The sequence below is a fragment of the Leuresthes tenuis genome, unplaced genomic scaffold, assembly GCF_036924035.1.
Source record: "Leuresthes tenuis unplaced genomic scaffold, fLeuTen1.0.hap1 SCAF_14, whole genome shotgun sequence".
NCBI classification, from domain to species: Eukaryota; Metazoa; Chordata; class Actinopteri; order Atheriniformes; family Atherinopsidae; genus Leuresthes; species Leuresthes tenuis.
In genome coordinates this window covers 18475160-18487966 of record NW_027325368.1, presented here as the reverse complement: position 1 = coordinate 18487966, position 12807 = coordinate 18475160, and the positions used below count along the sequence as shown (strand labels likewise).

The window sequence follows — 12807 nt, the reverse complement described above, 5'->3', positions numbered from 1 at the left end:
AATAAGCACCTGCAGGCTCGCTCGGATCAGCGTGCGCTCAGCACACGCATATGCAGAACAGAGACGAGTGTACAAAACAACACACACACAGTCTGTCTTGTCTGCAGCTGGCTCCTGGGGGCTGCCCTTCTGCTGCTGTTTTTGTCTATTCCTTCATTTAATATGGATACTCTGTGTGTGTAGTGTGTTAGAAAGCATAACTTTTTTCACCCTTCTTTCTAGGAGTTTGCCTTAAGCTGAAGTGTGTTGAAAAGTAATATTTCAGTGTCCCCGAAGCAAACTGGACAGGTTACTTGATGGAATACAGATTCAAGCCCTTTTACACCTCCAGACATGGGTTCCAGATGTCTGCATTTCTCATCTTTCTCTTTGCCTCTCTTCAGGCTATGAGAAGTACAACTCCATGCGTGCCGACCCCACCCTGTGTTTCTTGGAGCGAGTGGGCATGCCAGACGCCAAAGCGATCGCTGCTGAGCAGAGGGGCTCTGACATGATGGCAGATGGTGTTGAGGGGTAAGAGAGCAGGCTTCATTGACCAGAGAGTAACCTTTTACTGGCCTGTCCTTGTAACATCTTTTTTTGTGTGTTCCCATTCCTATTTGCTTTTCTTTAGTCTCATTATAATGTCTTGTCCAGCACCTTCCTCTGCCTTTTTTTATTTTATTTTTTTTAAACTCTTTAATAACACACAGCGTCAAGTGGTACCCGCATTGTCTGCTGCCTCTGGGATTCTGGAATAAGATTTTACTTTAAAGATACCATTATAAAGTGTCTTTGATTAACCAGTCTTTTGTTGCTGTCTTTAGTGAGGATGAGGATCCAGAGTATAAGCCCATGCGTATGCCTTTCAAAGATGACATGGATGACTTCACTAACTCTCCTCTGGATGACAAAGATGACACAGTGGAAGGTGAAACTGAAGGTAAGCTCGCACTTCACACACACAGTGTAGAATTATTTCATAAGAAGTATTAATAAGGTTCAGTGAAAGTGTGAACTCGTGAGATGACTTGGAACAACCCAATACTGACCTACAAAACTTTAAAAGCCATTTTATATCTTTTAAAATGGAGGAAAAAAACTGACTACGTGAAAAGAATTGTTCCTTTTTATACAAATGAGCTGTTCAAAGATCAGAGCTGTTTTTAACCAGTTCTAACAAACAATGTCAACCTGAAATGCAATAAATTTATATTAGCAAATGATATAATATTAAAATAGTTTGAATGACATCTCTTCTCTTTCCTGTAGTTAAATCAGGCGAAAACGGTCAAAGTGCACCATCACTGGGCGGAGCTTCCAACGAGCGACTCTATTGGCCAGCAGCCTCTGCTCTGACAGCCCGTCTGCGTCGTCTAATCACGGCTTACCAGCGCTCCAACCGAAGGGAGCAGCTCCGCCAGGAGGCACTCAACAGACCCGATGGCCGCCGACGACGACGCAGGGAGTTCCTGCCATCTATTGCCATGGTTCCTGAAACAGGAGGAGGAGCAACTTACATCCAAGATGGCACAGGGGTGTTTATGACAGAAGGAAGCCCATATCTGGCTAAAGGAAGTGCTTACTTTGCCAAAGGTGGTCAGTTCATGCCAGAGGCTTCGCCAGTAATGACCGCCAGCTCCCTGATGGCTGATGGAGCCATGTATTACAAAGAAAGACGGCAAAGGTACATTACATTTAAGATTATATGATGCTGAGGTTTTCTCAGTGCCTCTATGTGAAATTACAGTAATACAACACCCTAAACAACCTTCTTGCTTAACAAAGAATAAAAAAAAGGCAATCTAATTGCATCCTACCTTCTGGTTGGTAAACCTTTTCTCTTCTTTTATTTATTTTTTTATTCAGATGGACGCGCCGGGAGGAGGCAGATTTCTATCGTGTTGTGTCCACCTTTGGAGTTGTCTTTGATACCCAACGTCAGAAGTTTGATTGGACACAGTTCAGAGCTTTTGCTCGGCTGGACAAGAAAACAGACGAGAGTCTGGAGAAGTATTACTACTCATTCATTGCCATGTGTAAAAGAGTCTGCAGAATGCAGATCAAGACTGAAACGGGTACGAGAAATCATGCTTTGTACAGCCTACGGTTACATTAACCACCAAATGAGCAACTTTTCTACATATGTATTTTCTTACTGAAGGGCATATTATGCTTTTTCCCTTCTCAGAACTCCCAGACCCGACCCTGATCATTGACCCCATCACAGAGGAAAGGGCCTCCCGCACCCTGTACCGCATCGAGCTCCTTCGGCGCATTAGAGAGCAGGTCCTCCCTCACCCACTTCTCTCTGAGCGACTCAAGCTCTGCCAGCCCTCCCCAGACCTTCCAGAGTGGTGGGAGTGTGGTCGCCATGACCGGGACCTCCTCCTGGGGGCCTCTAAGCATGGTGTGAGTCGTACCGATTATCACATCTTAAATGACCCTACCTTGGCCTTCCTGGAGTCCCACCAGCGCTTTACTAGTCAGCGAGGGACTGGCGTTGGCGTAGGAGCCCTGGGAGAACTTACCAAAGCTGCGATGGGTACTGCAGAAACAACCTCTGCTCCAGTTCTCACCCCTGCAGAGCTGGCAAGTGCTGAAGCTGCTGCCAAAATTGCTGTTAATGCAGCTAAAGAGGAGGAGGGAGAAGAGAAGGACATAAAGATGGAGGAAGGGAAAGCAGAGATAGAGGTGAAAATGGAAACAGAGGCAGGAGATACCGACGACATTCCATGTACCAACGCTGAGAACCTTGATGAACAAAAGGAAAACCAGACAGACACTGGAGAAGGTAAAGAGGAAACGGTTGCTTCACCAATCAAGGAGGTCAAGACAGAGGAGGCTCAGCCAAAGGCAGAAAAAGGTGAGCAGGAAGCACAGACGGAGGAGCAGAAAGGAGAAGACACAACTCTGCAGCTGACAAACGACCAAGACAAAGACTTGACAGGGAAGAGCAGCTCGAGTCCTGAAGGCTGTCTCAGCAACCAGAGGGACACGAGCACTGAAGAACAGGACATCCCGGAACATCAAAACGCTTCTCCTGAAGCCCAGCTGAGCCAAAGGACTGCAGAAGAGGACGATGGAGAGGAGAGGGAGAACCCAGAGGCTCTTAAATCCCCAAAATCTGCTGACACAGCGAGGAGCCCAGAGGAGGATGAGGAAGAGAGGCTGGATGAAGATGACAAATCTGAGAAATCCTCTCAGGCTGAAGGTATGCAACAGGGATTATGTTTAAAGTTTTATCTTTGGATTTGTTGAGCAGGGCCATGAGGGAAGTTTTAGCTCTTGCTTCCACACAGAATGGAAGTCTCAATTGTCTTTCATAAATTGTTCGTAAAGTATATTATAATTGCTTTTGTTACAGTTTATTTGTCGACACCCATTATAGCTGACCCCAACCCTCCGTCACAGCCTATTACTGTTTTTCCCCTCATGACCCATCAATGCTTTAATGAGTATTAGTTCCAGGGAAAGAGAATAAAATTGGTTTGGATCCCTTGATAGCAATTTGGAAGTGCTATTTTTAATTAAAGGTTGCTACATGACTCTTTCTTTCTTTCTTTCTGTACAGCGAGTGCTGCATCAGAGCAGAAGAACTTTGATGAGGAGAGTATCGCTTCCCTGAGCACAGCTCGAGAAGAGACCAGAGATGGGTTCTGCCCCGACGACCTACCAGAAACGTCTGCTCTGCAGGCCTTGCAGGAGCGCACCTATGGCTTCTCATTCTGGCCTAAGGTGAGATTTATATGAAAAGGGATCTGTGTGATATCATGTCTCACAGCTTTGATTGATTGTGGGTTGCTTGTTAAGGCATACTGTGCACTACTTTTTCTGTTTTTCTGACTTTTTTTTTGTTTGTTTTTGTTTGTTTAGTTTTTAAATTTGCTGTCACGCTGCTTTTACTTTAGCTTGTACTGGTATTGTAAATATAGGCTTGTTGTAAAGTAGAAGGCTGACTCACAGCAGCCAAGGTAACTTTCTGAGAAATTTACAGTACACAGAAAGAGTCTAATGGAGGAAGTGACAGAATAATTCATCACCTCTCCCCGTTCCCTCCACTGTTTAGGATCGAGTGATGATCAACAGGATGGATAATATCTGTGAGGCGGTCCTGAAGGGCAAGTGGCCTGTCAACAGACGCCACATCTTTGACTTCCCCAGCAACCTAATTCCAGGTCATGGCTCCACGGCAACCACAGGAGCTGTAGCCATGGTGACCGAGAGCCCGCTGCAGAGGCGGAGCCTGGCCGAGCTGACGATGGCTGGCATCCACACCCCATACGAAGATAAAACACTGTCCCCCCAGGTTCATGTAAGTGTTTGTGCACATAAATAACACCCTTCAAATCCAGTAACAGGATGTTAATGGTCATGGTGTTATCGGATCTGAACTCCTTGATAAGTTTACAGAGAAATGATTAACTGTGAACTTGGTGTTTTAGGAGGATGCTCTGAGCCTGACGGTGCCTCGACAAAGGAGAAGAAGAAGAAAAAAGATTGAGATTGAGGCAGAGAGGGCCGCCAAGAGGCGTAACCTGATGGAGATGGTGGCTCAGCTGAGGGAAAGTCATGCTGCCGCCGAGTCTCAGAGTCAGGCTATAGACCTCACCAAGGTGCTCGCAATACCTCATTACAAGCTAAAACCAAAAACGTAATCCTATGCCTTTCTTTTTTTGGTTTACTGAAACGGGTCTTACTTTCACTTTAGGGTATGCACCATCAGCACAAGGCTTCTGCCTCATTGGCTGGCTTCCCCAGTGCCCTGGTGACAAACTCGTCTCTCAAGGCCCAAATGGAGTTGCTGCAAATGGCCACACCCTCTGGACACAGAGCCAATGGCTCAGTAGAGGCTGACATACCCATCACGAGAAGGAGGAGGGGCCGCAGGAAAAATGTGGAGGGCCTTGACCTGCTCTTCATGGGCAACAAGAGAGGAGGAGGGGTATGGAACAGGAGAAGAGTCAAGCTACATTATACAGACAGATGTGATCCGTTATTATAAATGCAATGCTCCGTCATATTAATGTTTCTGTGTGACACCATTTTCAGGATGATACTGACGGGATGAAGGTTTCGGGTGTGGATGGGGCTCAAGATGCTGCCCGTTCCCACAGAGCCCACACTGTCCCTGCACAGAGCCCCAGTGCCAGATCTCTTGCCTCAGGCAGTTTGGAGGAGGAAGAGCCTGCAGTTTCCAACAAAGACTTAGGAGAGTGGCTGAGGCAGCACCCTACATACACCATGGACATGCCTGGATTTGCACCAGTAATATTCCCCTTTGATCGTCACTGTTATTTCTTTGTGTGAAGCTTAAGCAATATTATCTCAAATTTTTGTTACCGTTTAATTTCACTACCTTTTTGTCTTTTTACAACAGAAGAGTGAAGACTTGCTGTTGTCTCAGTTTTCCAAGCCCAAGCAGAAGCGCCATCGCTGTCGAAACCCCAACAAGATCGACATCAACACCTTGACTGGGGATGAGAGAGTGCCTGTGGTCAACAGACGAAATGGGCGCAAGGTGAAGACTCACACCAACAGCTGCCTTGCATATTAAGCAGAGAACAACCGTTTGTTTGACATTTATACATTTCTTAAGAAAGACTCATGTCATTCTCCTTTTCCTTCAGATGGGCGGGGCGATGGCTCCACCAATGAAGGAGCTCCCCAGGTGGTTGCTGGAGAACCCCGAGTTCTCCATCGCTCCTGATTGGACGGACATTGTCAAGCAGTCGGTTAGTCACAAAGACGATTTATTAATTTGACAGCGGTTTCATCTTGAACATATTTGTAAAGTTGTTTTCTCATCTAAAATGGACCTCCACACAGGGTTTCCTCCCCGAAGCTATGTTTGACCGACTTCTGACAGGCCCTGTGGTCAGAGAGGAGGGTGTGCGTCGTCGGGGGCGACGGCCCAAATCTGAGATAGTAAAGGCAGCTGCCGCAGCTCAGGCAGCAGCTGCAGCTCAGGCTGCACAGGCATCGCTGGCCACCGCTGCTTCTTCTGCAGGTACAAACCACTCCATCCACTCAGCTCATCACACACCAGTACTTTTCATACCAGGGGACAATGGCCACTGTTGCATAGCCTGAGTATGAGATGGAGCTTTTTAGTTTTAGCAGCTTAGATGTGTGTCCACACTAAGGAGGTCACAGAGCCATGTTTTAACTCTGCATGTGTTTCTGCAGGAGGAATCAACCCTCTGCTGCTGAGCAGTCTGTTTGGAGGAATGGACTTGTCTTCTCTCCAGAGCCTCCAGTCTCTCCAATTGGCTGCTGGTCTGATGGCCTTCCCCCCCACTGACCCCAAGCAGACTGCTGCCAACGCAGCCGCCGCCTCCATGCTGCCCCTCATGCTGCCTGGTATGGGTGGCCTGCCTAATATGGCCGCCACCATCCCCAACATGTTTAGCCTTGGAGGGCTGTTTGGTAGTAACCTGGCGACAGCCGCTGCCACCTCCGCTGCATCCAACTCAGCCATTGCTGCAGCATCTGGCAGCACCAACGGAACAGTGGAGGGAGAGAGCGGAGACAGTGATGGGACAGTAACGACTATGAGGAAGCGAGAGGGGAAAGAGGAGGGAGAAGATGGTGACAAGGCGGGAGAGGATGACGAGGCTGAGGGAAATGAGGAGGGAGCTAAGAGGGCAAAGAAGATGGAGGGTGAGAGTGGTTCAGAAAAAATGGAGAAATCTCTCAGCAATGTCACTGCAGCTCCTAAGATGCCAGCTGCTGATTCGTCAGCCGAAGTATCCATTAACGGTGACGCGGCTGCCCTGCTGGCTGCTGCTGGCATGTCTGCCAATTCCCTGGCATTCAACCCCTTCCTCCTCTCCACTATGGCCCCCGGCCTCCTTTACCCCTCCATGTTCCTACCCCCAGGCCTCGGAGGACTCAGCTTGCCTGGCTTCACCACAGCCTCCACCCTGGCCGAGCTGCAGAACGCCATGGCCGGAGCACTGGGAGGCAGTGCTGCAACCCTAAACCCTCAAAGAGAGGAGGAGGAGGACAAGAAGGGGGCGATGAAAGCCACAGAAGAGGATGAGGACGAGGACGAGGAGGACGACGACGAGGAGGAGGAGGGTGAAGGTGAAGCGGGAGGAGAAAGTGACTTGGCTGAGGAGAAAGAGGGAGGAGCAGAGGATGAGACGAGAGGTGTGGTTGAGTGTCCAGCTTCTGAGGAAGGGGGGCTGGGAGGAGAGGAGGAGGCAGCTGTGTCTCCACAGAAAGGCAAGAGTGACTGAAGTAAATAAAAAAACTGACTGGCCTTGAACATTTCCTCCCCTCTAAACCTCCCCTCACCACGTTTACACGCCTCCACCAGAAATATCCAAACTATTATGAATCCTGTTGTTTTTTTTTTGTTTTTTTTGTTTTTTTTTCTTTGCGCTTTCGTTGATGCTTTTTCTTTCATTCTCTTTTGTTAATTGTTTGGCCAGGTGTATTTACTATGCGTCAGAGAGGACGAGGTGTGTTTGTGTTAAGTTAAATCTCTCTGTTCGATAGTGTAGTCAGGGAAAATCCTCAGCCGCTCGCTCAGAGCTCGGCTCTTCTTCAAAGACTGTTTCTTTCTTTCGCTCTGGTTGGCCTGTGTGCACTGTGAACCGTGCACCCACACTTTTCTTTTCCACCATCCCTCAAATAGGACTTCACAAGTTTCCAATAGTACTATTATTATTATTATTATAATTATTATTATTGCTGCTTTCAGCTCTCGAGTCTTTTTAATTTTTGCCTTCTTTGTCTGGACTGTTTTGTTGTTGTTGTCGTTGGTCGTTGGCAGCATCTCATCAAAACAAGAAGAAACGCCTGTTGCTGGCGCTTTCTTTAACATCAGTTCTCAAAAGAAAAGAAACAGCATTACAGCTAACCCAGCTGTCTGTCTGATAAAGCTGCTGCACGAAGAATTGTTGGTAATGGAGTCGATGAAGCTGCTCTGTTTCAGAGCGGATATATATTTGTTCTTTAGTTCTCACATATCAGACCAGGTAGACTCCGATGAGGAAAACGAACCCGGCTGACGTAAAGCTCGGTCTCTCTCTCTCACACATCCAAACTCATACTTGATCATGAGCTGCACACACTCGGACATTCAGGTGTCTACCACTACACACACACTAACCCCTTCTCTGTGACTATTTTTCGGAGGACACGTCCCCATAGCTGTTTTCCTTTTGAGTGTATGTGCGTGTGCTTGTGTGCACGCTGAACCAGTACTGTTGAACCCAGTCCCACACTGAAAAACCAGTCTCGAGTCTTTCCACTGCCACATCTGAATCCTGTCTCTTTTCAGGGCAGCTGGCTTTCCGTACATGAGGTGGCAGGCGGGCTGGGTCTGCCACCAATCAGGCCCTCTGATTGGTCCGCTTCATGCTGCCGAAACCAGCCGTCCCCGTTCAGAGTCCTCTGTGAATTTCGAGCGGCGGTCCACACAGGGATGTGATGTTTCAGGTTTATTCTTTAAAGGGGATGGATGGCACGGTGCGTCTGCCCCTCCCCCAAGTCGCTGCCGCATATTTTTTCCTTTTTTTTTTCTTCTTTTTTTTTCTTTTAAATTTACTTCTTCACATCCCGGTAGTTCCAGACCAAGTGCTGCTCCATTAGTGACCTTCTCTTTAAAGACTGTTGCTCTAGTCACACACTGACACCAGGCCTGGCCAAACAGGACTGAGACATCTTTTCAACAGAGTTGGAAATTTACAGGTTTCTGCATGAAGCTCAACTCTAGTCGCTGAGTAAGTTTTGTTTTTTTTCAATACTTGAAAAGCGCGAGTGGCGCTTGATTTGTTTCCCCAAAAGGCCAGTTCGAGTGTCTGCGAAAAATCAAGTGTTGCAAGTGGTTCAGATATTTGAAAATACATTCAAACCACACACACACACGCTGTGGCCAGGTCTTAGTAACGTTTGCTATCGCAGCCAACCCAGCAGAGGCAGGGAGATAGAAGTGAGTCAGAGGGGGAGAGATCAGTTCTGGCTCTCTGGACACGCGTTCCCCGTCAAAGATCCTCGTTCTCCTCTCTAACGCTGAGACAGCAATAACCGAGGCAGCTTTTGAATGTTCCAGCATCACTCTCCCAACACACAAACAATATGAATTACCACAAGTGTCGTATGAATAGAAAAACTAAACTAAAACTGTAAATGATGACATAAGTACTGCAATCAATTTTGTCTCACTCTGTTCCTGTTGATGCACTGGTGTTAAAGAGTTAAAATAATCAGGTACCTTTATTACTTAGCTACTTTTCTTGAAAAAAAAAAAAGGACTTTTTGTTACTTTTAGCCAGCAAGCTGAAGAGCATTACCTCAAAATTCTTATCTAGCCTTGAAGTTTACAGACATACCATGTAAATGTTTTTTTCTTTTCTTTTTTTGTGTGTTTTTGGTTTTTTTTCTTTTCTTTTTTTTTTTGGAGACATCATGTATGATGAATTGTAGCTATGATGCTTTTAATAAAAGTGAATCATGATATTCGCCTAGGAAACCAATCCTCAGCGTGTTTGTTATTTGTGCCACAGAATCCGACTTAAAGTTTAAGGAGCACGGTGCCGTCGGTGGGGTGATGACAGTGTTTTGTGCGTCACTTAGGACCGACGTACGTGGATTTCCTTCCTTTGATAAACATTTGCAGAATATTAAATCTGAAGCCGGAGGCTCAAAACGACTCCCAACCCTTCAGACACGTCTTTAATACCGGTCAGTTTGTGCTCAGAAACTCCAAGGATGCAGAAAACTGAAAACATGTCTTTTTACAGTATCTCCCATTCAACCAAAGCATCTTCTAAATCCTTTTGTGTCACTCTCTACAAGCCGAGCAGACCTGGATTAGTGCAGTTTGTCCATTACTTCCAGACTGATCCCCTCGAGCGCCGTCAGACTCGATCTGAAGTGTCTGAACTGCCATCTTGAGCTCTCTCCACAGATGGTCAGTGGGGTCTTTGTCTTGATGTTGACTGAGCCTTTTAAGGACAATGACATTTGTCCTGAAATGACTGCAGCACTGTCCTCGGCGCTGGTCGAGCAGTGCAGAGAGCTTAACTCTTACTGCACTCCAGAGAAGATCTTCGCCTCCCTTTAGCTTCACTTTTAGCCTCGTGAGCCCCTCTTGCCCCTGCTGCTCACTCTTTCTTGTCTAACTTGATATGAGAATCTTTTAAAGTCATTACTTCCACTCTCATGCTGCAGCTTTTCTCACCCTCTAAAACTGTTGATTGACAGTCATTGAGAAGAGTTATAACATTTGAACACAATTGTGTCACTTTCTCCGGTTGTGATTTTTCTGTCGTATCGGAGCCATTTCTGATCATTAGTCTGAGCATGTTAAAAACATATTCTATGTCGACATTATGTAGCTGAGAAATATGATCTATGCCACTCTTTCGGTGAGTCCATGGTATGAATAATTAGGAGCCGTGCCATCATCTCCAGCCTCTAAGTCTAAAAGTCATTTTATTCATAAGATTCTGCCTCAGCCTTTGAATTTACAGTATTTAAAGTCCGGAGATTCACCCACTTTCAAATGTGTCAGACTAACCCTGCCTGCTGTGACCAACCCAGCCACATCAACAGAAAATGAATCCATTGATACATCCGTCCTCTCATCAGGTACAAGAAAAAAAAGTCGAGGGGATTGATAATCTGCCCCAGCAACTCCGCTACCTCACAACTTCAACCCAGAAGATCTCCCATATGAGGAAACCTTTTTAGACAATGAATAGAGACTGGAGCCGTTTTAACAGCCATGCTCTCATGATAAATAATACATAAATACGTTATTGATACTGTGAGGGGAAAATGTGTTACAGTTGGATAGTGTGTGTTATGTTTAAACAAAGAGGAGAGAAGAGGTTAGTTTGAATGCACCGACCTGATGAGTTTGGGATCTTATGATCATTTATGAGTGAACAGACTTAGATGGCAGGCAAAAGTCAAGCATGAAGAGTTGAAATGACACCACAGATCAAGCAGAGGTGAGATAAGAAGGCAGGAAACTAGTGGACTGTTGCTCTGTGAGTGTGTTTGTGTAGAAGCACACACACACACACACACACACAGGGAGCACCGCAGCCAGCCGTCTGAAATGGCCTCTCTCCCACTGGAGCTGCTGACAACTCACAAACTGACAGCCAAGCCCCACTGTGTGTGTGTGTGTGTGTTTGTCAGTAAATGGACAATGTGTCTGAGACTTGGCTGTTCTTTTGTTGTTCCATAAAACAACAGCTTTAAACTGAACTGCAGCATTGCATTCAAAGTTGTGCGGGGATATACGTGTAAATGTTGCATAATGTGTGGTTTCATTAGTTTGTTTGTTTTTTTCTGACAGCTGAGCTGTCTTTAAGCAGAGACACCCACACCTTTTATCACTGTCAGCATCTGTGGGAGGAAAAAGAGCCAGAATCAGGTGCTGGACTTTGAGCTCGTTGTGGTTTTACATCAACACAAGGTGTAAGTTGTCCATAAAAGTTTGAAAATGTATACATCCGCTCAGATTATCAATTCAGTGGCGCTAAAAGATCCAAAATGCCTTTAAGGTCTCTTAACTTCCAGCTGGAGTTAAATGTTAAAACTGCTCCAAAATGAACACCTTCTAGATTATCTGAAATTGTCCAGCTGACCACATGGACAAAGAAAAGGCCACCTGAAGGAAAGTTGGAGGAGACAAACACTTTTTGGGCACTATGACGCTCTTCAAAGCTGGCTGGTGGATAAAGCAGGCGGACAATAAGCTTTTTTAAATGGCCTTTACAAAGTCCTGACATCAGTAGGCTTTGTGGCAACCAAAGTTGTCTCTGACTGTGAACTGTAAATGATAGCAATAAGATTATTGATATGCCATTCAGAACAAGCTAGAGTGGCAGTACCCACTGACACTAAAATGCTTTTTCACTTATCACACTTACTTTTCAGTGTTTTTATGTTGTTCCTGCGCTGCTCTCATGCTGTAGCGTTACGCTGTCAGCAGCCTGGACTGTATGCAAATCAATGATACGTCCTCATATGAACAGTAAAATGAACAGAGGTGTGTGCGAGTGTGTTTGCGGGGGTGTGTTAACTCTTGCAGAGAGTAGAGAGGTGAAGCTTGTCAGTGAGTGAGTGAGACAGACATCTGGCCTAATCGGCATGCAGGAGGAAGTGGGACGTGAAATCAACCAGCCGCCCCATACCACTCTCTCTCTCTCTCACACACACACACACACACACACACACACACACACACACACACACACACACACACACACACACACACAGGCACACACACACACAGGCACACACACACACAGGCACACACACACACACACACAGGCACACACACACACACACACACACAGGCACACACACACACACACACACACACACACACACACACACACACACACAGGCACACACTGACCCACTAACTGAGAATGTAGTCTAATCTTTTACCTGAATTTCTCCATCCAGGATTTTAACAGAAACTGTTACCGCTATTAACCAGATTTCTGCCTGTTCATTATAACTTGCTCTATTCCAATTACTGTTTAAAAGGTTCTAAGGAACCATGACGACATGCATGCATACTTTCTTCACTTTAACTCAATGATTTGAGAAATCTCAGGTTTTATCAGTGATTTCAGAGGGATCTTCTGTCAGAGGCGGGCTCAGTTGGCATCACCACTCTGTCTGTGTCTATATCACTTCTCACTGACTTGCCAGGTTCTGCTTTGCCAACTAACTTGTAATTAATTTGCCCGGATTAGTGCATATCCAACCTTATTATCCAACATACTGTACAGCAAATGATAATCCAGATACCAAATCAGGAAGGGCACTCCACCAAATGTGACACCG

General features: G+C 46.1%; 1 protein-coding gene across 1 annotated transcript in view; it reads left to right on the top strand.

Moving 5' to 3' along the window:
- The window catches only part of chd7 (chromodomain helicase DNA binding protein 7), a 64323-nt gene extending 54856 nt beyond the window's left edge, over positions 1 to 9467 (top strand). The window contains exons 28-41 of the mRNA XM_072363707.1: positions 384 to 513; positions 807 to 922; positions 1252 to 1666; positions 1849 to 2057; positions 2171 to 3193; positions 3554 to 3717; positions 4049 to 4294; positions 4425 to 4595; positions 4691 to 4924; positions 5032 to 5247; positions 5360 to 5500; positions 5610 to 5714; positions 5809 to 5989; positions 6169 to 9467. Of these exons, the coding sequence (XP_072219808.1) occupies positions 384 to 513; positions 807 to 922; positions 1252 to 1666; positions 1849 to 2057; positions 2171 to 3193; positions 3554 to 3717; positions 4049 to 4294; positions 4425 to 4595; positions 4691 to 4924; positions 5032 to 5247; positions 5360 to 5500; positions 5610 to 5714; positions 5809 to 5989; positions 6169 to 7223 (4406 nt within the window). The 3' untranslated portion in view covers positions 7224 to 9467. The remainder of the gene's footprint in view (positions 1 to 383; positions 514 to 806; positions 923 to 1251; positions 1667 to 1848; positions 2058 to 2170; positions 3194 to 3553; positions 3718 to 4048; positions 4295 to 4424; positions 4596 to 4690; positions 4925 to 5031; positions 5248 to 5359; positions 5501 to 5609; positions 5715 to 5808; positions 5990 to 6168) is intronic.
- The last annotated feature ends 3340 nt before the right edge of the window (positions 9468 to 12807 follow it).